The sequence below is a fragment of the Artibeus jamaicensis genome, unplaced genomic scaffold, assembly GCF_021234435.1.
Source record: "Artibeus jamaicensis isolate MK-2021 breed Jamaican fruit bat unplaced genomic scaffold, CSHL_Jam_final contig_700, whole genome shotgun sequence".
Lineage (NCBI taxonomy): Eukaryota > Metazoa > Chordata > Mammalia > Chiroptera > Phyllostomidae > Artibeus > Artibeus jamaicensis.
In genome coordinates, this window is record NW_026521930.1 from 1,191,749 (window position 1) to 1,216,220 (window position 24,472).

A 24,472-nucleotide genomic window follows, 5' to 3' on the forward strand; every position below is an offset into this window, starting at 1 on the left:
GATGACTGGCCCCTACGGAGTGAGTAGAGAAAGTAAACTGGAAAAAGCCCTTCTGGATGCAGTAAGTATGACCACCTGGCACATTACTGCCTCCAGAGCCCTGTGGTCTCTCTTCATCAGAGTCACAGGCACTCAGGTTGTTGAGAGAAGACAAACTGCTCCAATATTTCCAGAGGCAAACAGACAGGATCTTGGGAAATGTATTTATATTCACAGCTTGGAACACCTCTACTTTTAGGAAATATGTACTGTAACCACTACCCAAGTGCCTCCAAACTAGAAGCCATGTAAAGATCCACAAGGATCTGATTAAATATATGTATATGTGTATATGTGAATTACTATATAACGACTAGAAAGGATGAAACAAATTTATATAAACTGACATGAAAACATATTAAAGATATTAATGTTATATGAAAAAACCACATTGGAATACAGTTCATAAATTATGACCTCATTTGCATAAAAATAAGAGACAGTAACATTACTACATGTATAGAGAAAAAGCAAAGAAGGAACATTCAACATTGTCTTAGGGGTTGATATTTGGGACTTTCTATACTAACTGTTACTCTCATGACCAAATTTTGCTTCATTTCAAATTAAATTATGATTATAAAAGAAAAAACCCACCTATGCACAACAAAAACACCATTATCTACTGCTGCTACTGCTTAAACAAAACCTCCAGAGGTCCTGGCCAGAGTGTGCCCTTCCCTGACTTACAATGGGAGTAAAGGAAGAAAAGGGGAAACAAAGAAGCCCTTCCAGAGTAAGAGGGCTCTGCCTGCCTTGGAGGGTCACCCCAGCCCTGGTGCCATGAGCATGAGCTGCACAGAGGAGCCCCCTCACCCTCCCCACCCACAGACTCACGAAGGGCCCAAGGGTGGCTGTGAGGAGAAGAGATCCAGCAAGCTCCTTTCTGCAGACGGGCTCTCAACACCACCACCTGGCAGTGTGCTGGCAGGATTCCTCTCTTCCTTACAGCAGCTCTGCCCAGCAACCTGCCAAACCAGCAATGGCTAAAATAAGGCCAGACCCTGACTGGTGTGGCTCAATTGGTTGGGTGCTGTCCCACAAAACAAAAGGTCGCAGGTTGGATTCCCAATCAGAACACCAAAAACAAATACAAACAATAAAATAAAATAAGGCCAGGGCATGAATGACCAGCAGCCATTGTGACAGCACATCATAGCTCTCTTGACCCCACAAAAGCCACTGCAGCCCAGGCTGACTTCACTGCCTGACACAGGTAGGCAAGAAAGGGCAAGAGAACATGACTCCAAGTAGACCTTCAGTAAGCAGGAGGGCACTACTGAAGAGGGCAGGGGTATGAGAAGAAAAGGATGTCTTCCCTTTGGGGTTGCAAGCCTAGACAGTAGAGCTGAGGAGGCTTTGGCCTCCAAGTCTGCAAGCACCCCCTAGGCTATGCTGTAGCCCCCCTCGTCCCCTAGACAGAACTAGGTTCAGAGGACCTCCCCTCTGCTCTCCTCTGTGGCCCTTGAGAAGAGTGTCCTTACCTTGTTGGTAACTGGAGTATCACTGATTCCTACAAGGAAGGAACAGAGAGATGCACACCAGTAACTACCTGATAGGAGCTGGAGAGTGACCCCATGTCCAACCTTTCTAGAACACTTAGAAAGCCTAGGCAAAGCAAAGTAGCCAGTCATTCACCCCATCCATGGCAGATCTAAGACTAAGTGAAAAAAGGCCTCTCTGAGCTTCCCAGTACACCCAATTCTCTCTAAAACAGGAATGATCTCCTCAAGGGGAACCAGCTTACTCACAATCCCTGGGAGCCAGGACCATTCAGTACCTCTCCACAGTCAACCACCCTTACCTAAGGCTGCCAGGTCCTGATGAAGTAGAGATGGTACTCCGGTCCCAGCTGGCTCAGATCCACTGTCCACTTCCAAGTCCATCAGGCAGTTCTTCATGCAGCCTGTTGGATTCTGGAAGACTAGAAACAAACAGATTTAGGAAGTCAGTCAGAATAAGAGCCAAGTCTCCACTTAAAAGCCTATCAGCTTCCCTCAGGCTTCCTTCCAATCAAAAGACATCACACCACCCCACCCTCAACACACACTCAGGAGAAAGGCTTGACACATAGCCTGAGCTGGCTCTAAAGTGAGGGAGCCAGAGTGACTGTCTTCCCACCCAGCAGCCAAAGTCCTCCTCTGATGGTCTGGACACAGCAGAGCTGTCTTCTCCAATTCAGAGCCTTTTCAAGGCTTCTGACCACAGCTAATCAGAATCACCTGCAGTGCTTAATAAAAATGCAAATGTCAGGCCTACCTATAAGTCATCCTGATTCAGAGGGTCCGAGCCAGAGACCTAAGAGTCTGCATTTTAACCAGTATTACAGATGATTCTGATACAGATGGCCTGGCATCAGGAACCACTGAAAAAGATCACTTTCTTGGTCTCCAGCTCCCATAAGTATGCACTTGTGAGAAGTGGAATATAAACTTGGACACAATATAGCCACCTGCCTCTGTTTATAGCCAAAGCTGGGGTCCAGCCTGTCAGTCAACTCATCAAAGCATATGTGGCACTTCTTGCAGAAAACAAAAAGAGGTCAAGTTTTCTCATTTCTACATCATAACCCAGAATACCCTGAGAGTCATTTCTTTTCTAGTATTTGCAGGCTGCATCAAAGTTGAAGGGGGGGAGGTTTTCTGCACATACCTCTGGAGACAGGTATGTCTCCCACTGTGCTGCTCACTGTGCTCCCAAAGATGACACGACCCTCCATAACCTGCTTGTACAGCAGAACTCCCTGGGTGAGGAGGTCATTTGCCTGAAGAATCTCCACTGAAAAATGAGATAAAACTCAGAATCCCCAGGTTTAGCTACCAACAACCTCAGTCTTTTTGAAGCCATTCCACAATATAGCTATCACATGGCTCTGCCAGATTCAGTAGCATATCCATGCCCCTTCCCCCTAGATCATGTGATCAGGCCCCTCTATTACATCTAGTCACTCAATCCCTGAACCCCAACACTTTCAGTTTTCAAGATATAGGAGGGCCCTAGCTGCTGTGGCTCAGTGGATTGAGTGCCAGCCTACAAACAACAGGTCACCAGTTCAATTCCTGGTCAGGGCACATGCGTGTTTTGCAGGCCAGTTGGGGGGGTGGGGGGTGGAGGTTGCATGTAACAGGCAACTGATCCATGTATCATTCACATACCACTGTTTCTCTCTCTCCCTCTCTAAAAAATAAATAAATAAAATAGATGATTTTAAAATATAAATCCCTCAATATTTTTTTTTAAAAAGATGTAAGAGAAACAACCTGACTGGTATAGCTCAATGGATTGAGTATAGGCTGCAAACCAAAGGGTCGCAGGTTCGACTTCCAGTCAGGGCACATGCCTGGGTTGTGAGCCACATCCCCAGTAGGGGGCACAAGAAAGGTAACCACATACTGATGTTTCTCTCCTTCTTTTTCTCCTTCCCATTCCCCTCTCTGAAAATAAATAAATAAATAAATGAGTAAATAAATTTTTCACCTCCTATACCTGTACTGGCCAACGTGATGGCCAACAGCTGAAATATGGCTCCATCAACTAAAGAACTAAAATTTTATTTTAATTAATCTAAAATTAAAACAGCTGTTTTATCAATGTGAATATGAATATTTAAAAAATTTTGGTACTTTATTCAGTTATTGAAAAGCTTCTAAGTCTGTAGGGAACAAACTGGTACATGAATCTACCTTTAAAAAATCTAACTACAGATCAAGAATTCCTGAGAAGGCCCTGGCTGGTGTGGTTCGGTGGATTGAGTGCCAGCCTACGAAACAAAGGGTCACCGGTTAGATTCCCAGTCAGGGCACATGCCTGGGTTCCGGGTCAGGTCCCCAGTTGGAGGTACACAACAGGCAACCATACATTGATGTTTCTCTCCTTTTCTTCTCTCTCCCTTCCCCTCTTCTCTAAAAACAAATAAATAAAATCTCTCTTAAAAAAGGATTCCTGAGGAAAATTTAATGTCCAAAGTAAAACGTCCTGAAAGTATAAAATATAAGCAGATTTCAAAAACTACAAGTATCTCATGGTCTGGTTTACCTGTAAAAACTCTATCCTGGGAGAGAGCAAGAAGAGCACAGGACCAGGGGCTATGCAAGCCCAAGTGCCAGAAGATTACTCCTCTGCAGTGACCACTATTTATTTCTTGTCCCCAACCAGACACCATGGGCCTCCTGAACACCACTTGGGAACTATTCTTACTTCCCCCTTCACCTACCCCAGTTGAACCTGAATTTGATCAAGCTCCCAATGCAATTTATAAGAAATATCAGGAATTTATTTTTAAAATATCATGCTAAATACCATGGGGATGCCATCAGAAAACTGGGACCAAAAGAAACTGTACAAGTCAAAGGATATATTTTTCATGCAAAAAATAAGGAGAGAATGGGGGCTGTCCATTAAAAGACTTAGGAAATACCAACCACTTTCAAAGTATGGCTTTTCTTTTGAATCTGCTTTAGAACAAACTGTTTAAAAAGGAAGGGAGCAAACAGCAAGAGATGGTTAAAGAGCGAAGTGCCAGGGAACTCTGAACACTGAATATTTAATGACTTTGAAATGTTTGGAATTTGCTTCAAAACAGAATGGCAGCAGTGGGGAGAGCAGTACAGAAGAAACAAAATTTAAAGATCGGTTACAAGTTGATCACTGTTGATAACTGAAAAGCACATAGAATTTTATTCTATTATTCCCCTCTTTTGATATGTTTTCAGATTTTCAACAAAAATCTTTAAATGTTTTTTAATACCCTGTTCAGGTATTAAAATTCTCCACTCTCCCTACCACTGTCTCTTCCCCTCATCAGCCTGATTCCTTGGGTTATGTAGCCAGTCCCTGAAGGCACTCAGGATAGGGGGACCTCCAAGATAACCACTGGCAAATGTTTCTTGGCCTCTGGAATGTCCAGCCTTTCTTCAAGCTATCAGCAGTATCTTCTCTTTCTTCTTTTACTCTCATACTCAATCTACATGGTACATTTCTTCCCCTTCCTATGCCTTCAGATCAGCTGCTGACTTGTTCAAGGCTAGATTCTTCGAGAAAGCAGTTCTAAGTAAACTGAGGCCATGTCTTTTTAAGCCCAACACCATAAACGCAAAAGTCCATTTTGCCTTGTTACTGGCACCACAGAGGCACAACAGGAAGCAGCATGTCTACTTTGCACCTGGGGTGCTACCTGCACCGAGAGAAAAAGAACCATTACCTAGTGCGTCATCATCATCAATGGTGTCACCTGCCAGCCGGAACAGGGTGGGCCGCAGCTTCTCACACCTCTCATATACAGCCTGGGAAACAGAGCTCAGTTTACCACACACACAGGACCCACAGAGAGGCCTGGGGCCTTCCTAAGTAAGTAGCAGGGCCTGTGTTTCATGAGTTCTCTTTAATCAGCCCCAAATTCATGACTGCAGCTTTGAAGAAACATGGCAGTTACCATTTCAAAAACAGTTTAGGCTACAATTATGTGGGAATTTTTTAAGACAACGAGTAAAAGGGCAATAAGATCTTAGCTCAGAAAGAACCCAACACATCAGTGTACAGCATTCTCTTCTTCAAGTTCCCTTCCCTTGCCTTGCTGAGAACAGTTTTAGCAATGGAGGACCACCCCACCCCACCCCACCCCACCCCACCGCCATGGAAGCCTGCAGCGACTCCTTATCCAAATGCTGTCCAATGCCAATTTTCCCTTTACAGCAACACTCCCTCCCATGATTGGCCCCATCCCCAACATCTGAGAAATCTCGTCTCTGGCATCATAGGGAGAGTGCTCCAGACAATTTCACCATCCACATACTGCTGAAGAGGAGATACAGTTTCTGCACATCTTAAGTTTCCTTCCCTGCAAGGGAGCTCAATTAACTAAGTTAATACTTGAGCCCCTCTCCCTGGGGCTGGTGAAATAATATATCCAACAGGTGAGTATGGGAGAGGAAGCAAAAAAGAACCCCTTCTTCCCACTTTGCTCTTTTCCTGTTTATTTTCTGTTTTTACTGCTTTGCTCTTGAGTGCTACCTGCCTGTAGCAGAAGGAAGTCCACTTTCAGCCCCGCTGCTACCTGGTCTAAGTGTTAAAGAAGAAACCCCTGGTGGGAAAGACAGTGGTATAACAGAAACATCCTGGGTGGCAGGTAACCTGCCTGATTCTAGGGTTCAGTATCAGGAAGCCACTGGCCAATACTTATTTGCCACATTTTTCAATATCAGTTTTATCCATTATAAAGATGAAGTTTTCGTTCCTGCTGCGTCTCTCCACCTCACAACTGGCTGTTATCTTGGCTGGGGAAAAAGTGTGCTGTTTAAAAGAGCAATGTGCCAACCCTCCTGAGGGTCTCTGGTATAGCAGAGGCAGGTTGGTAACAAAAAAAAAAAAGAAAGAAAGAAAAAAAATTCCCTGGCAAGTGGAATGTGGAAAATTGAGACGAATGACTAAAACAAAGGGCTGGAATGGCTAAACAATTAATTAACAGCCAGCTAATAAGTCACAAGACCCTACCCTCCCTAAATGAAGATGCCTAAGAGCAGATGGTTTAAACCGTCATAGGGAGGTAGACAACAAAAACTAGTTAGATTCACACTAAATCAAGACAGAGGTAAAACTGACCAGAAAATGACCGTGGACCCCACTACATGCTCATTTCAATAGGTCAGAGCACACAAAGCGACACACCTGAAATATAACAAATATTTTGTTGAGATCCTCTGCTGGGATATCCCCTAAAATTCCCACCTACAGAAAAGAGATAAAACACTCAGGACAAAGAACACCAGCCCACACCCTTCTTTGAGCATGCCCAAGCCCCATTTTCCTCAGGTATGTACTTTGCTTCTTCTATCCTAAGCTCTGAGGGTCCTGACAAGACTTGCACCCAGGAGGGCAGTGGACAGCAGCAGTTTGTCCTAGGCTCACCCTGGATCCTGTCTCCAAGGACTCTTCTTTTGCCTCACTGTCCTAAGCTTTAATAAATTCACTTTCGCCTGGACCCGTCTTAAATTTTTCACTTCAGAGTCAAGAACCTGGAGGTTGCCTGACACGCAAAATGTGCCGGACTATGCCAAGGCAGGGGCACCCCCAATGCAGAGGTAGTCTGGTAACAACCTCACCACAGATCAGTTTTGCAATGTTTGCCTGGCCCAGTCTCCCAACTCTTCTGAGCAGTCCCCTCCAGCCACAGAAGGAAGACCAGCACAGGTTTCTCCGTAACTGCCTAATTCTAGTCACAGCTGACTGACCCAGGTAGATACATGAGTCACGCCAGCCAAACAGATTTTTCTCTCAAGAATGTGGTACTGGAAAAGACTAGTTCAGTTCTGCTAGCCTCATGAAATAGAAGGACAGGTAAACTTTCTGAAAGGTCTCTTCTGTGTGGTGAAGCATAAAAAGCTGGAAAGCAGAGAAGAGCAGAAAGCAGAGCTCCAGACAGACTGAGTGGCCACACAGCAGGTGGTGGTGTGTCAGATATGACGTCAAGGCACCAGGAACAACAATCAAAAAAAAAGGCAAGTCCAACTTCAAAATTAAAACCTTTTGCTCCAAAATACAGTTAACAGTGAAAAGATAGGAGAAAATTGTCTGATAAGAGACTTGCATCCAGGATCTAAAGAATTCTTGATTGTGACGATGGCTGCACAGATGGACACATCAACACACATAAAGTACACAACATGTGCAATTTTCTAGTATGTTGGTTTTACTCAAGTTACTCTTGAATTTTTTACTTATTTATTTATTTATTTTTGTTTAGAGAAGAGTACCTGCAGGGCCTCCTGGTCTGGTGGGGCCTGCCCCGGCCTGCGGTACCTGCTCAGCATTTCCTGCAGCACCTTCACATGGCTCCGCACTTCCTCCACGGCACTGACTCTCTTGGACACCTTCTCTGATCGCTCCTGCTCCTTTGGGAGAAAGGAGAGGATGGCAGTGAGGGGCAGAGTCCTAGATAAAGCCTGAATGGGGGTGAGAAATGGGCACTGCACTGTGGAGAGCAAGCTCAGGGAAATCACTAAACAATGAGTGGAAGTAAAGTTCACTCGGCGAGGGAAGAAAGTCCTCAAAGCCTGGGTTCCTGGGGAAGATGGTGCTGCTGGGGGCCTAGCAAGCCCCTATTTTGTACCATCAGCCATAATTCTCCAAAAAACAGATTCCCAAACCTGGACTCTGTCCACACAATACCTTCACTGGGACAGAAAATGATGTCTGTGAAATGCCTTGCACTCCTGAATGGAAGCACTTGGAAAGCACATAGTGCGGTCCCTGCTTCCATTTACCACCTGCTGCCCTAGGGGAGACCATGACTGTTCACCGGCTCAGACTAGGAGGCCACCTTCTCCCCAGTGGTCTGGGAATGCGTCTACACCATCACATGTGCTCACACACACTGTGCAGCTCCTGTCCAAGGCTGGTTCTACAGAAGCCGGTGGAAAAACATTCACCTCCTTGACCAAACTCTTGATCAGCCGGTTTGCAGCCTGCAGATCCTCAGGGTGGCTGCTCTTCAGAAGCCTTGATAGAAGCTGAAGGTGAACAGAAAGAGAAGAAACTAATCCCCTCTGTGTCAAATGGCCAGTGTATGGCATTAGCAATAAGTCCATATATTTCATATGCATATTCTGACCAAATCCTTGCAGTCACACATTCATATACTACCACCACCTCCCCAGGCACTAGTTTCAATGGGGTAGGAAGGTGGAGGATGATATTTGGCAAAGTCTGGAGATACTTTGGTTGTCACAACTAGGGATGCTATTAGCATCTGGTGAGTAGAGTCCAGGGATGCTATAAATACCCTACAGTGCACAGAACAGCCCCAACAAGAAAACTATCTTGCCCAAGTGTCAACAGTGTTGAGTTGTCCTGAACAATGGACTCTACGTTGTAACAGAGCTTGGTGATGTGACTCCCGATGCCCAGCAGAACACCTAGCACATAGGAGTCACTCTATCTTTGTTGAATGGATGGCAGGAAACATGGGGACACTGAGCCCCTGAGAGTGTAAACAGCTTTCCCAAAGTGACTCAGGATCCTTCTCTTTCTCAGAAGTCCATGACCTACCTCTTCCCTTGTTCCTACCACCCTCTGCAATTGTAAGGAACCAGCAGGAGAGGAGACAGAAAGAAAGGTAGCAAAACCTGGCACAGCCCTGCTCATCTGCATACAGGGATGCATGGTCACTGAACACGTGGATCCAAGAGGACAAAGGTACAGCTGGAAGGCAATGGGTACCACAGAGACACACATATGGCCTGGAGCTTTCCTAGCACAATACTTAACAGACCTTGTGCATGAGGAAGACCAGAAATGACCCAACGCACTGCCACCACTGATTCTCTGGGTTACCCCAAGTCTAGGCCTGAGTTTCGACCACCTTCCTTCCCTTCCTTTTCTTTACTGATGTCTGAGGATTCTGGGATGCAGTAGTAAAAGAAAAATGGGTGGAAGCAGGCTTACTGGCACTAAAAAGACCTGAAGCAACATACAATGGATTAATTCCTCCCCAACATCTTCCCCAATACCACACACACTGGATATAACCAACCATCCACACTACAGAAAATACCCAGACCTTATGCTGTTTCACTCATAAAAACCTGCTCCAGAAAGAACTCACTAGCCCCCTTACCATGTTCTCCCATACTTTGGTTCAAGGGTTCAGAAGACATTCCTGGGATATCTGAAGGGAGTCCCTAAAGAGGGAGTATGATTAGATTCCAGGTAGGCCACCAAGGTCATGGAAGAGTGCCTTACCTTTGACTTTTCTTCGTCAGCATCAAAGATGGAGCTCTTGGGCCAGGGAGAAGGTGGAGGCAAGATTTTATCCACCGGTAGTTTAGGATCTTGCTTTATGATTCCTGAAACATGCAATTCATGAACTGATGATCCTAATATGGGTACCCGCTGACCTCAGCAGCATAAACCGGTATAGACCCTGGTTCCTGATGTCCAGCTAGGAAACACTGTCAACAGCTTTAATGACTACACCCAGGGTATAATCCACATCCTCCCTCCAGAGAACCCAGGGACCAGCACGAAGACGTCAGAGCCTACTGAGAGCAGAACCAGAGCCTGTGGCTGGTGGGCTCTACGATGTAAAAATACTGATCACTTTGTGCAGATACATATCTCAAGGCCCAAAAAGTACAAGGGGATCCCTGACACTCCTAAAAACATTGAGTACATGTGACAGAGGAAAATAGTCCATTCTGAACCAAGTTCCTATCTCTACAGAGCCCGAAGGAGAGGGAACATGGACGCCCAGCTTCCACACAGGACACAGAAAGGCATGGATAGCGTACACATTCAAAACTCTGCAAGTGAATATAGAACCTCTGGAGGTATCAGTGTGTGTGTCTCTGTCTCTCCTGAGTCCAGGGACACAATGCCTGCCTAAGACTGAGGCCTAGTCAGAGCAGAGATGACGACATCACTGCGGAGTAACAACTAAGAATGGACCACCTATTGTCAGGAAAAGCAAGGGAATAAGACCCTCTCCGAGGTGTGGACTAAAGAAAGACCTTACACTCAGAGTGAAGCAGATATTGAGAAAAAAATCTAGCAAATCAGCCCCCACCCTAAACACAAGCTAACGCTGGAGGAATCTGAAGTCTGGTGTAGCAAGGGTAACCACAGCAACAACAATCTCAAACCCAGCTTGGCTCCTGCCCACCAGAAGGAAAGGTCTGCCCATTTCCAGATATTGGAAATTACTTGTTTCAGTCTCCTCTGTCTTAATATAAGATGTCCAATTTTCACCAAAAAATTCCAAAGCACACCGAAAAAAGCAAAAAGAAACAGGTACTGTGAGAAAGGCAATGCAGTATGAGTCATGGAGTGAGACCTTGTTTCTTCAGCATCTGATAAGCATCTCGGATCTTAATGTCTTCTGGAAACCAGACTGTCCAACTAAAGAGTATTTCCATGACTCTTCCTTTAACTTTGTCTGTGGTCCAGGATCCCAGGTACTGAAAACAAGCAGGAAAGATAATTACAGATCTGGAAAGGATTTAGTAGAGCACCCAGCCCACAGTAGAGCAAAAGAGACAGCTGCTGAGGCCCAGAGAGGCGAGCCCCCCAAGGCTAGTTGAAAGCTGAGGCACGGTGAGAGGTCAAATCACCTAGCACAAGACTGAAGGCTCTTTCTGGCTTTCAATGAGTCAAGCTCGAAAACAGCTAAAATTAAAACCCACCATATACTGGCCTAGGTTAGAGTCACTGGGAACTTTCATTTTTTGATTTTGATTGGGACAAGTGTGGAATAATAAAAGAATATGCTTGAACTTTGTCTGCAGTTCCTGGCGCAGAGTTTCAAAAACCCTTGGAATTTCCTGAGTGATAGGAATCTTTTGTTATTCACAATAAATCCCCTCCGACCGTATCTGAGTTTAAGCTAACCACTCAGGGTGGGCACTTAGTTTCAAGGGAGGAGATGACTATGCCAGAAAGACCAACCATGTCACTAGAGGGTTGGAACTTGCAGCTTTATTCAGCCCCCCAGTGGTGGGGGGGTGGGCATTGGGGGCTGGAGAGTGAGTACGATCATTTGGCCAATGACTTAATCGTGCCTTCATACTGGAACTCCAGGCAAAAACTCTGAAACAAAGCTCACAGAGCTACCTGACTGAACACACAGATGTGCTGGGAAGGGAATGTGCTTGGATTCCACAAGGAAACGCATGTAAGCTCTGCTTCCCTTCCCCCTAAGACCTTGGCCTGTGTATCTCTTCCATTTGTATCCTTTATAATGATAGTAAGTATAGTGCTTTCCTGTGTTCTTTGATTCTTTCTGTTGAATTATGGAACCTTGTAGAGGCGGTCATGGGAACTCCCAAATCTGTAATTAGTCAGGCAGAAGAGCAATGAGACTCATGGCTGAGATTTAAATCAGGCATATTCTAGGTATGACTGAGTCCTGAACACATAGGGTCTGCACTCAGCTCTGGGTAGTGAGTGGCAGGACTGAACTGAATTAAATTGTAGGACATTCAGCTGGTATCAAGAGAACTGTTGCTGGGAAGCAGCAAGGCTACATCCTTGTCAGTTACCCAAGAATGGCAGAGCTAAGACAGGTGCTAGGAGAAAAGGTACGGAGCACATGGCAAGAGGTGATATGAAACTTAATGTCACACCTGATATTTATTGCTGTCTCTTGTCAGGAAATCTGTGCTCCAAGCTAGGGTTCCTCACCCCCTGTAGGCCACCCATCCAAAGACCATTTTTAAACTGAGAATAATTTGAAGATGCTAACAGTGGAGGGCAGGGATCAGCAAGGTTGTCCTAGACCTTGGAGCAGAAAGCTTTCCCACACAGGGCTTCCTCTCTCAGCTCCCTCTCAAACCTGAGAGAGGTTGCAGGGTGTGTCCATGAATGGGCCTGCCTTTGGAGTTTAAAGGCAAGGCCAGGTGCAGTACAGTAAACAGGGCCAAAACCAGTGTACCCACCTTTGGGGACAACACTTTGATCAGCTCATTCAGGAAACGGAACTTGGCCACCTCACTGTGGAACTTCTCTCCACAGTGGTTCACACATGTCTCCAGCACCTGCACAGACCCAGGACTCCCATGAGAATGGGGAAATCACTGGCTCCAGGCTCATCTAAAGTCTGATGAGCACTTGCTGGAACCAGGGCTAGTGTTTACTTAGGACTATGAAGATACTGAAGTTTGGGAGAAGGGAGAACATTTTCAGATGTTTTTTAAAAGCACATATTTAGCCCTGGCTGGTGTGGATTGAGCACTGGCCTGTGAAGGAAAGGACTGCTGGTTTGATACCCAGTCAGGGCACATGCCTGGGTTGCGGGCCAGGTCCCCAGTAGGGGGCACGTGAAAGGCAACCACACATTGATGTTTCTCTCCCACCCTTTCTCTTTCCCTTCCCATCTCTCTAAAAATAAATACATATTTTTTTTAAAAAAAGCACATATTTGATCTTGCTGTATCTGACAGGTCTGTGCCCAGGAAACAGGTGAGATATGGACCCTGAGGTCACCCCACCTTTCAAGGAGGCCCCCCACCTTCACACAGATGAACCCCTTCCCCTCAGAGACGACGTCTGGTATATAAGTCCTGTGAACTGCCAAGCCACAGGATCCCTACTGGCATGCAAGTGGGACCTGCACATGTTTTCTTTGGTCCACACTACTGTTTAACATTTCAAATTAGTTACCAACATGAAACATTCAGAGAACTCATATAAAAATCTGGATTTATGGTTTCTCCTAAAAAACGGGGAGTGCTAAAAACTATGGGCCCAAACTCACACCTGACAATAGCTAGCTGGTGCCATACTACAGCCGCCCTCCATTGACTGGGCATGTGGTCTCCATGACTGTGATCCTCACCCAGTGGCTCACTCATTTATGTCACCAGTCTGGCCCTGTGGGCACTGAACTTGCCAGGCCTGGACTATAAAGAACAAAGGAAGCCCTGGCTGGTGTGGCTCAGTGGATTAAGCACTAGCTTGAGAACCAAAGGGTCACTGGTTTGATTCGCAGTCAGGACACATGCCTATGTTGCAGGCCAGTTCCCAGCAGGGGACACACAAGAGGCAACCATACATTGATATTTCTCTCCCTCTCTCCTTTCCCTTCCCCTCTAAAAGATAAATAAATAAAATCTTGAAAAATAAAAAAAAAGAAAGAAAAAGAAACAGACCTAGGGTGGGGTAATCAGAGCCCTACCTCCCTGTGGTCTGCTTTCTCAGGGCCAGGGAGATGTACCCTCTCAGGCTCCCCACCACACCAAAACAGGACTGGGGCCCAGCTCTCTCTGGCTTCAGGACAGAAGAGCTGAAGCTGCAGGTCAAACTCACTGTTAAGGCGTAAAGAGCTTCTTTCTCCTGTGGAGACTGGATCTTGTGGGCCAGCAGCCAGGGTGCATGGATGGGGCTAAGGGGAAACAAAGACGGAGGGACTCTGGGTGGACAGGGAAAAACTAACCAGTCTGGCTAAGTGTGCTCCGCAAAGTCACCTCCCTTCCAGGAGTTCTGGTCCCACAGCAGAGATGGACAGTGACTGGTATTCAGCCCATTCACAAGCCTCTGAAGGAGGCCAACCCCCACCTACCTTTCCTGCAACTGCTACTGTTCAGAGCACATCACCCTCCCCAACCCACCCACCCCTAAACTCCAAGCTGAGCAGACAGACCCAGGCCTGTGGGTAGCCTGGTCGTGAGCAGCACACACCCCATCTGTTGTCAGATAAAAACTAGAGTAGACAATGTGATCAAACTTTCTGCCCATTTCTCAATGCTGAATAGTCAGTAATATGCAGATTAAACATCTGGGCCCTGGCTGGTGTGGCTCAGTAGACTGAGTGCCAACCCGAGAACTAAAGGGTCACTGGTTCAATTCCCAGTAAGGGCACATGTCTTGGTTGCAAGCCAGGTTTCCCACTGTGGGGTGCACAAGAGGCAGCCATACATCGAGGTTTCTCTCCCTCTCTTTCTTTCTCCTTCCCTTCCCCTCTGTCTAAAAATAAATAAATAAAATCTTTTTTTTAAATCTGGATTTTTCATTTCCTAGACTTTTTGGAAACAGAATTCGACACAATTTTGCCTGTTTCCTGCCTCTTCTGAAGAAAGGTTACATTTAAATTATGGAAAATACACTGATCTATTTCACATTGCTAACTCTATCCTAACATTTAGGTCTCCTGAGTGTGAGTGTTTCATAAGACTACCTAAAATTTTTAAAAATAATTGCCAGTTATAAAATGACTATTTTGCTTTTTTGAAAGCCACATGAATTTGCTGTATCTATAAACCTAATGTTCTCAGTAGATCTCAGAAGGAAAGATGAAAGAAAGCCTAGCTGTTAAACAGTCCCAAGACAAAAGAGCATGCACTTAGTCTGAGGTACCCACAGAGTCAAGCGTGACAGTCATCTTACCCATTGGGATCAGTGTTCACCTGATCACAGAAATTCTGGATAGCTGACCAATCCTGTTCTGACATGCTTGGGTCTGTGGCTTTATCTGCCAAGTAAATAAAAAATAAAATTAGAGAAAGCATAATAAAAAGAAACATAGACCTCTTCCCCTCAAAAATAAATATAACAGCCAAGGGCTATGAAATCACACCTCTAGGGGATCAAACAGACAGCTGAAAGAAACAGGACCACGCTTGTGCTGTCACCACAGAGCATGACATGGCCTCAGTGGATATTTGCTGATTGAATGAATGAACATATTAGTTGACAAGCTATAGCCCCAAAGGGGGCTCCATTTCCGGTGCAGGGGTCGGCCTTCGAAGGCCTTCACACCCCTCATCAGGAAGGCGTCTCCCACGGTGGCCCTACAATGATGATGAGCAGGGGCCAGCACATGGGAGTCTGCATGTTAATTTTCATAGCTATGTGACAAAAGGACAAGAACATACTAAGGCTCTAGGTGACTCCAATTGGTCATCCCACCATCTCCTTCAAAGCAATACCCCAAAATCTAAGCCTTAGCTTCCTGAAATCCTTTCTGACCATCTTATGTAAGAAGCTTCTCTGTGTGTTGGCAGCTAGTCCAAAACAACCAGAAGACATCTCCTTGCCTTCACTCATAATGCTGTCCCTCTCTGCTACTGTATAAATTCCCAGGGACCCCGATCCAATCATGCTAGGGTCCTTCATCCAAACACTCATACTTGGATGAAATCTGAGGACAATGCACATCAAAGAGAATCAGGGCACAGGCATGGACAGGAGATACCTGAAACAGGAGGGATTATCAGAAACCTAACGTGAGACCATGGTCCACGGAAGGAGGGGCAATGCTCAATCTCCCAGGAATCCGGGGTTGTATGTATCTTTCCTGGCTGGGCGATAGCAGCTTATTCTTCTCCTTCTGCTGCTACTGCAGAGAAAACCTGTCCAGCAGGTTTTCCCAACAAGGATGCCCACCCAGGTGTCCCCACCCCCAGACTGAACCAGGCCACATTCCCTTACAAAGGAGTTGCTGGGACTTTCTTCACATTTTCCCTCCTTCCCACTGTCCAGATCATCCATGCCTACCAGCCTTTCCAATGGGCATCTCACTGCTCCTGACAGAGAATCTCTTTCAAACTCTTCAAACAGGCTAATTCTCAGAGTCAGATTTCTGATGTACTCAGATGTTCCAGGACCACCTGAATTTCTGTCTTGTCCCCAAAACCTCCATCCCTACTCTTCCAGTGCCTGTTAATTCTCCTCCCTTTTGATTACTCCAGACTCAATGGCTAACTAGAGTTTAACTTTTCCTTAATGCAGTCACATTCATGTCTCCCAGATCAACAGTGAGACTTAAAGGACATGTAATCACCCATCTTCTCACCCATGAATTCCACTCTAAGTGAAAAAGAAGGTGATAGAGGAAGCGAAGGAATGGGATTATCAATTTTCATATACATCTCCCCTTTTTCCCCCTTAAAGCTCCTCCCCCACATCCCACCTCTCAAAATCCTGTCTACCCTTTGAGTTCCAATTTAAATGCCCTTTGCCCTGGCTGGTGTGGCTCAGTGGACTGAGTGCCAGCCTATGAACCAAAGGGTCCCTGGTTCGATTCCCAGTCAGGGCACATGCCTGGGTTGTGGACCAGGTCCCCAGGAAGGGGCGCATGAGAGGCAACCACACATTGATGTTTTGCTCCCTCTTTTTCTCTGTTTCTCCCCCTCTCTAAAGAAATAAAATATTTTTTAAAAAATAAAAAATAAATGCCCCTTCTTCATGAAGGTGCCCTTGCTCTGTTTTCTCCCACCCCAGAAAACAAAAGCTGTCTCTGTTACTCCTCTAAAGTCCCACATTCTATCTATCCCCCCCTTTTTAAATTTTTATCTACTTATTTTCAGAGAGAGGAGGAGGAAGAAAGAGAAACATAAATATATAAGAGAAACATAGATTAGTTGCCTCTCTCACCCCCCCCCAACAGGGGACCTGGCCAGCAACCACGGCATGTGCCCAGATTGGGAATCAAACTGGAGACCCTTCTCTTTGCAGGTGCTCAATCCACTGAGCCACACCAGACAGGGCACTGCCCGCCCCCCTTTTACGTTGGAGATTGCTAACTCCTTCCTTTATCACTTACATGTCCTTGGGTTCTCTAAGCCTGTTTCCTCAACTATAAAGTTAGGAAAATACCATATTTTGCCATGCATAGTGTGCACTTTTTTTATCCAAAAATTTTTGGGGAACATAAAGATGTGCATTATATATGGGTAGTACTAATTCTGTATCTATATAAATATGTTTTTAATTCTTTTATTCATGTTTATGTGTGAAAAGTATAACTCCAGAAAGCAATAATAATATCTATATGCAAATATCCTGGAATACAATAATTGATTTTATTTCTAAATATAAATAAATAACTGAATTAAAAAATCAAAACAAAGGCTTTTTTGCTCAAATGTTGGAACAAAACCGTGGGTGTGCACTACACACAGCAAAAATATGGTAGTGCCTTCCTCAACATGTAGTCATGAGATTTAAAGTAAACAGTGTCTAAAGTGATCAGTACAGCAGCAAAGATTAATCAATAAAGAATTGATTACTTGAAAGAACTGATTACTTAAAATTGATTTTAAGTAAACCAATTAAGTATTCACTTAATCTTTTTAACATACAATCAATACCTTTTTAAAAAAATTTTTATTGATTTTTTTTGAAAGATAGATAGAAACATCAATTTGTTGTCCCACTTATTTATGCATTCCTTGTTTGATTCTTGTATGTGCCCTAACTGGGGATCGAACCTACGCCCTTGGCATATCAGGATAATGCTCTAATCAACTCAGCTACCCAGCCAGGGCAAGGATAGCTAACTTATCATTTATTTTAACACACAGCCTTGGCCTTTTCCTTTAAAAATATGTACACATGCCTTATTATACCTAAAGGAAATAAAACTAAAGACAGAAGGCATATATTCCCCACAGAGCTTAATACAATGCCTTACCCATAAGTACAAAATGTAGTAAGTACTCATGAAATAAAGTATTTAAAGCAATGATTCTCAGAAAATCTGATTAAGGGGGTCTGAGTCATCTGAAATAATTCTACATCATTAATCCTTTATGAGGTTTCAGTTCACTACAAGGTACAGACTGGCATCTCAAAGGCATTCAGCGCTCAACACGTGATGCACCTAAAGGCAGAGACCAGCAGGCAGGCCCCAGCACACCCTTAGATGGAGCCCTCAGCAGCCTCCCCTGCAGCCAGGTGAAAAGAGTACCAACAGCTTTTCCAGAGAAAGGAGAAGAAACTTCTGTAAGGCTAAGTCATGTCCCAAACCTTTACCCAACACCAAGCAGCTGGAAGATCTATAAAGTGTGAGCATTTTTTTCTTTGTATTATGAGGACCCACTCAAGGTTTGTTATAACTCCAAATAACAGTAATAATCATAACTGCCTTCTTGAAGAACTCACTGTGGACCAGACACCATGCTGAGTGTTTTCAAAGCATGCCTCGCCATTTTACATGTGAAGAAACCTGCCCAAACACAAAGCTAAAAAACAATAAGAACTATAATTCAGTACCAGCTCTGCCTGACTCCAGGGCCCAAACTTCCTCACAGTAAAGTCTTCACTTCCTTGGTAAAGTAGGACATCTTTGGCAACTAGTTTCCTTGCCTTTCTTGCCACTAAGTTATCAGTTCCCTAAGGCAAGGTCTGTCTCATTCACCTTGTAGCACCTAGAACAGTCACTGGCACAAATATTTACTAAATGAATGATTCATCTTTTGCTACACAGTTTAGCCAGTTGGCTGGACATATTGGTGACTCCAGGAGACAGCCATTCTAGTTCTGAAATTACAACTCCCAACACACAATCCCAACCTGCCAGTCTATTCAGAAACCTAGAGCAGCTCCAGAGAACCTGACCCCCAGGAGGACAGAGACTAGGTCTGAATGGGCCAAAGCAACTGCCCAGGTTTGCTGATGCCAACAACCCCAAGGAGTGGCCTGGGGCCTGAGCAGGCATGGTCAGAGAGTAACTCACAGAACCCCTAACTTGCTCTTCATCAGGGCGATGAGAATGGCTAACCCTGCCACCGAAGTGGTTTATTTACTTGGTATTTGGGTAGGACAAGTTAACACTACTGCCACAGTTTTGCTTCATAAAAGCAAGGTTTGTAGGAATTTCAAGTAGGCTACAGGATGAGAACTCCAGCTGTGACTGAAATGGCTCATCCCAGAGTGGCTAATACAGAAGCAAAATCATCTCCCACCAGCTGCCACCCAAATGCCAGTGTCATGCCTCTGGCCTGCTAGAAGCAGCCTGTGCTATAGGGGAGCCCTGAGGCTGTGGGATAGCAGCCACAAGAAACATTTGGAAACCAATCCATCCAACAGTATTCACTGCATGGGGGACCCTTCTGCAGGAGGTGCACACTGAACCCTCCACTCCAGCAGTCACTCAACAAGCACATGCTGAAGGCCCAAGACCCACTACAGGGAAATCCTATAGTGGGTTCCATGCTGGGCTCCATGACAGAGAACGAGCTCAGCCCCTAAAAAGCTCAGAGAATTTAAATTCATGAAATCCAAACACTCCTGATTCCCAAGGGAGGCATAAAAGTGGGGCTGGGAGAAAGACAGGACAGAGCACCTGGAAGTAGGCCCAGGTGGAAGGGATTCATTGAGCACTGGACTTGAAGCTCCTGCCTCCCTAACCGCACTACCAGGGTTAGAATCTCAGAGATCCAGAGGAATGGGTGTGCTTGTAATATCATGAGACGGGCAACAGCCTACAATGTCCACTACCGGGGCCTGGTTAGCCAAACTATAGTACACCCACACAATGGGGCATATGAGACTTTTCATTAACAGGAACAAGGCAGTTATTACAGATACAGTCATGTGAAACACAGATCAAAACAATCCAAGTGTGGGAAAAGTTCAGAATATACAGAAGTTGCTTTGTATATTTTTAAAGCAGGAGCTTCTCATAACAGCTTCCTGACGATCCTTTGGGGAACTATTCCTCCCCAATTCTAGGCCCAATGTTTTTCCTTTTTTTCCCCCAGTAATCCTATATGAGTTAGTTTTCTGCTACTTGCAACTAAAAAGATTAATGATAATAATAGATATCACTTACTATGTGCCAGGCACTAATCTAAGTGCTTCACATGTATTAATTCCTTTGATCCTTATAACCTAAGAGTAAGAGGGACGTGTTTTTACTATTATTCCCCTCTTGGAAACATAGCTGCCTTGCTTGAGGAGGCAAGGTCTGTCAGCAATCTGACATCAGCAGTCCTCAGACCCTACCTAAAGTGACTTCGTTCTCCATCCAGCCTAGACTTACAACGCAATCCTTCAACAATACTACTGTCCTTGCCGTATCAACCTCTCTACAAGCACCCCACCCCACCCTGCTGTTCTTCTGCCTTACCACCTCCCTACCCACATCCCCCAGTAAAGCTGGTTTAACCATAGTTTACCTTCTCTGCTTCTGAGGTGGGGGCAGGCAGGAGGGATCACAGGATCTCAGGTGGGGAGAGAAGAGGTGATCCTACCCCTATCCCCCAAGGGACTTCTGGCAATGCCTGGAAACATTTTTGGTTGGCTGGGAAAATGGTGTGTATTGGTACCTAGTGGGTAGAGCCCAAGGATTCCACTAAAGAGCCACAATGCACAGTACAGACCCACACGACACAGAATTATCAGGCCCAAAATGTGCTGAGACTGAGAAACCTTGTTCCCAAGTGACCAGATGGGCTCCCTTCTGTTTCTCTTAAAAGCCATTCCCAAACGTTCCCACCTTCCTCAAACTCCTTCACCCCTAATACTAAGTGGAAGGTTGGGGGGATTGTTACTAACAATCCACATCCATCCATCATCTTTATCTCTTGTCCCAGATACTCAGAAAAAGTAGGAGGTAATTGAGTAATGGTCTCAAACTCCATTACTCAACTGTCCCCTCTTTCCTAAACCAGCTCTTCCTCACTTCCAACCTGCCTGTCCTCTCTATGTCACCCCTTTCTGCTCTAGCTGACCTTCAGCATCTTTAAACGTCTCTCCAATGTCTTGAACCTAGAATTCAGCAGGAGGAATAGTTCCCCCAAAGAAACATCAAGTAGAAAGGCAATTGCTCATTGGTGCCCCTCTCAAGACCTTTACTTCTGAATTCCCTCTGGCTATTATTCTATTTCCTCCATTAAACATTAAACATTCAAATACCATTTTTTAAAAAATAAATAATTAAAAGCTTTACTGGGGAAAAAAAAAAAGATAAAAGCTTTACTCAAAAAGGGAGGTGGGGGCTGGTGGCCAGATGCTATACCTCCCCACAGATTAATTCTGCTTGGCCTGCACTAGACAAACTTTGCATTTCAAAGTACTACTTATCAGCTTTTAAAAACTCAAAAGATTTCACATAAAAATAGAGGTTCTAGCCCTATAGGAAAAACTGAGAGATCTAGCAACTTTGGGACTCCATAGGCCCAAAATAAAAGGAGCTGAAGAACTGCCTTGGGCAGTCACATTCCCTCTTATCTCTTACATCGGAGTCAGTGGGTCAGCACTTGCTGTCCTCTAACCCAGCCCACTTGACCTTTCCTAAGCCTTAGGCAACTCCAGCCTAAACCTACTGTTCTCCATTACCTCCTAATACCTTTGTTCCCACCATTTAGTAACTCCCAGCTTCCACCACTTCCAACCTCCATATCTGCTTCTCCTTTCATCTTCAGGCTGCTTAACCTATCTGCTTCTTAAATGATGAGGTTCTCCATGCTCCTTCTGCAAGTCTCTCTCTGCACAAGTTCACTGGCAACGCACTGAAGATTCCCACGCTGACCTCCAGCTCTTACCAGATCTGGGGTTAACCAACTACCTAACTAGAGAGCATCTCTCCAACTGTGCCAAAAGCATCTCAAACTCCATTACTCAACTGTCCCCTCTTTCCTAAACCAGCTCTTCCTCACAGGTGAAGCATATGTAATCAACCAGTTATCAGAGCCTGAAACTTGGGATCCACGGTAGATTCCTTCAGGTCTCTGCCTCTATTCTAGAGCATCAAGGCTGTTTGTACCTGCTAATCATTTCTACTCTCCATCCCAAAGCCTTCGTCCTCCTACTTGAGCCTCTCAACCACACCAAAAGAGCTTTTAATCTCTCCCTGCCTTAAATCTCATCTGCCTAATCAGTTCAGCTGCATATGGCTGCTGGTGATGCTGTTAACAGATGTACCCAATCACAAACTCTACGGCTGAAACTTCCACACCCCTACCCCCACACAATGGGCAGCAGACAAGCCCCTTAAAGAGCTTGTCCCAGCTAGCTGCGAAGCCTTATTTCCAGACTCTCCAGGTTTTGGACTGCAGCAGTACTGACCTACTCTTTCCCAGAATGCTCCAGCCTCTGGTCCCCCCAGCTTTTGCACAGGCCGTTTCCTCTCTGAAATGCTGTCGCCTCCACTGTCCACTCAAGTGCTGTGTCCGCTGAGACAAACCCCGGAAAAACAAACCAAATCCTACTACTGCAGGTTAAACAAATGTGCTTCTCTGCCCATTATAAAAGCAAGTTGCTGTTGCTATAGGCTTGAACCCACTACAAACTGTCTTTGGAAGTGATGACGCTGTCATGCATCTCTGCCCAGCACCTAGAAGAGCCCAATATAAGAAAAGCATTCCTTAACCTCTCTTTACTCCTCCTGGGTAACACGGGGGCAGTAACTCCCCTACCCCTACGACTGGTGTCAAGTTTGCAGGGTACACAGCAGTGCGGCCATTATGAACACACGCACAGAAAAAAGGACTTGTTTTGACGTGAAAGACGGCAGCAAAGGCCCTTCCCAGCTCCCGAGGGCGGAGGAGGCTGCGCATTTACTCGACTGAGTCTCCTGAAGCCTAATCGTCCGCATTTCCAAACCCGGGTGAACGACGATAGCCGTCTCTCGGCCTGTTACTGAGGAGTAGCAATGGCTGATTAAGTGGGTGGCACAGCGCTGAGCACTAAAGGAAGGCTCAAGAAACGTTAATCATTCCATGAATGCTTCTGCGCCTGGCCTGGAGAGTGGAGAAGAGTCCCGCGCTAGAGCTCCGCCCGCTGCCCCGCGGACTGCAGGGGCTCAGCTTCCGGCCTAGGCCCCCGCCGGGCCAGCCTCAGAGGAAAGGCACAAGCAAGCGGGAAACCAGGCCTCGCAGGCGGCGCGGGGCCCGCGTGCCCCGCTACTCACTGAGCCACAGCTCCAGCGCTGCCGCCCGCCCCGGAAACTCCTCCGTGAACTGGGCTGCCGCGGCTTCCTCGGCGTCTGCCGCCCCAGCCCGCTTCATCTCCGCCTCCGCCAAGCGATAAGAACCGTTTCCAGATATACAGTTGCACCAAAGGCCAGCGCAGCTGCCGCGAGTCCGCACGTGACGAGGCGGGGCCCCGGTGTGGCCACGCCCTCCAGTCAGACGTCTGCTACTGCGCTGCGTGGCTGCTGCCATACCTAGGGATCAAAGCGGGCCAAAGCCGGTCCAGCCAAACTCGCGGGGCCAGCGATCTCCAGTCCTTCAGAAGTAGGCCTGCCAGATAAAACACAAGACGCGCATGGTTAAATCTGAATTTCAAATATGGAATAATTCTTTTAGCACTTTTATTCAGGAGGGTTTTTCCTGACAATCTTCCCGAGAATGACACACCCTGCTTCCCTCTTTGTTCTGCTTTATTGCCTCCATAACACATTACACTATGAACTAAATGTTTACTTATTTTGTTAAGGAGTAATTCTCCTCCCCCTCCAAAAAGTCATGGTTCTCATACACTATAAAATGATCATATGTTAAATATATTTTCATTAACTTTTAATGCAGGAACCAAGATGTTATAATCCATTCATCAGAGGTCAGAGGGACAAATTTATACAGAATAAAGGAATGTTGCAACAGATGAGCAAGTGGGCACAAAACAAGCGTTTCTACCATCAGGGTAGAACAGCAGGGCTATTCATCCAGCAGATAGAATTAATGTGCATGTCTTGCCCTGGCAGGTGTGGCCCAATGGGTAGAGCATCACCCTGAAAATCAAAAGGTCCCTGATGGATTTCTGGTCAGGTGCTAGAGGCAACCAGTGGGATGTTTCTCTCCTTCCCTTTATCCCTCCCTTCCCTCTCTCTAAAATAAATAAAATATTTAAAAATAAAAAATAACAATGGGCTCAATAAATTTAAATAAAATAAATATTTTATTTAAATTGTTAAATAACAATTTAAATAAAAGATTTTAAAATAAAAATAACAGGCCCTGGCTGGTGTAGCTCAGTGGATTGAGCGCGGGCCTGCAAACCACACGATCGTGGTTCGATCCCCAGTCAGGGCACATGCCTGGGTTGCAGGTCGGTTCTGTGCAGGCCAGTTCCCAGCAGGGGACGCACGAAAGGCAACCATACATTGATGTTTCTCTCCCTCTCTCCTTCCCTTCCCCTCTAAAGATAAATAAATAAAATGTTTTTTAAAAATTATCCTTTAAAAAATAATTAAAAATTAAATAAATAAAATATTTAAAAA

At 45.5% G+C, this 24,472-nt stretch overlaps 1 protein-coding gene across 2 annotated transcripts in view; it reads right to left on the minus strand.

Annotated features, from left to right (window-relative positions):
- GGA2 (golgi associated, gamma adaptin ear containing, ARF binding protein 2) overlaps window positions 1-23,346 on the minus strand; it is a 33,864-nt gene extending 10,518 nt beyond the window's left edge. Inside the window, exons 1-13 of one of the 2 annotated variants that reach the window (XM_053671789.1) lie at window positions 23,162-23,346; window positions 14,911-14,995; window positions 13,834-13,909; window positions 12,465-12,563; window positions 10,865-10,988; window positions 9,775-9,878; window positions 8,403-8,543; window positions 7,788-7,925; window positions 5,240-5,321; window positions 2,692-2,817; window positions 1,844-1,963; window positions 1,524-1,552; window positions 877-1,007 (exon numbers count right to left, since the gene is read on the minus strand). In XM_053671789.1, the coding sequence (XP_053527764.1) occupies window positions 877-1,007; window positions 1,524-1,552; window positions 1,844-1,963; window positions 2,692-2,817; window positions 5,240-5,321; window positions 7,788-7,925; window positions 8,403-8,543; window positions 9,775-9,878; window positions 10,865-10,988; window positions 12,465-12,563; window positions 13,834-13,909; window positions 14,911-14,995; window positions 23,162-23,258 (1,352 nt within the window). In that variant the 5' untranslated portion in view covers window positions 23,259-23,346. The remainder of the gene's footprint in view (window positions 1-876; window positions 1,008-1,523; window positions 1,553-1,843; window positions 1,964-2,691; window positions 2,818-5,239; window positions 5,322-7,787; window positions 7,926-8,402; window positions 8,544-9,774; window positions 9,879-10,864; window positions 10,989-12,464; window positions 12,564-13,833; window positions 13,910-14,910; window positions 14,996-23,161) is intronic. The other variant, XM_053671790.1, reaches the window with a different exon arrangement.
- Between the last annotated feature and the right edge of the window lie 1,126 nt (window positions 23,347-24,472).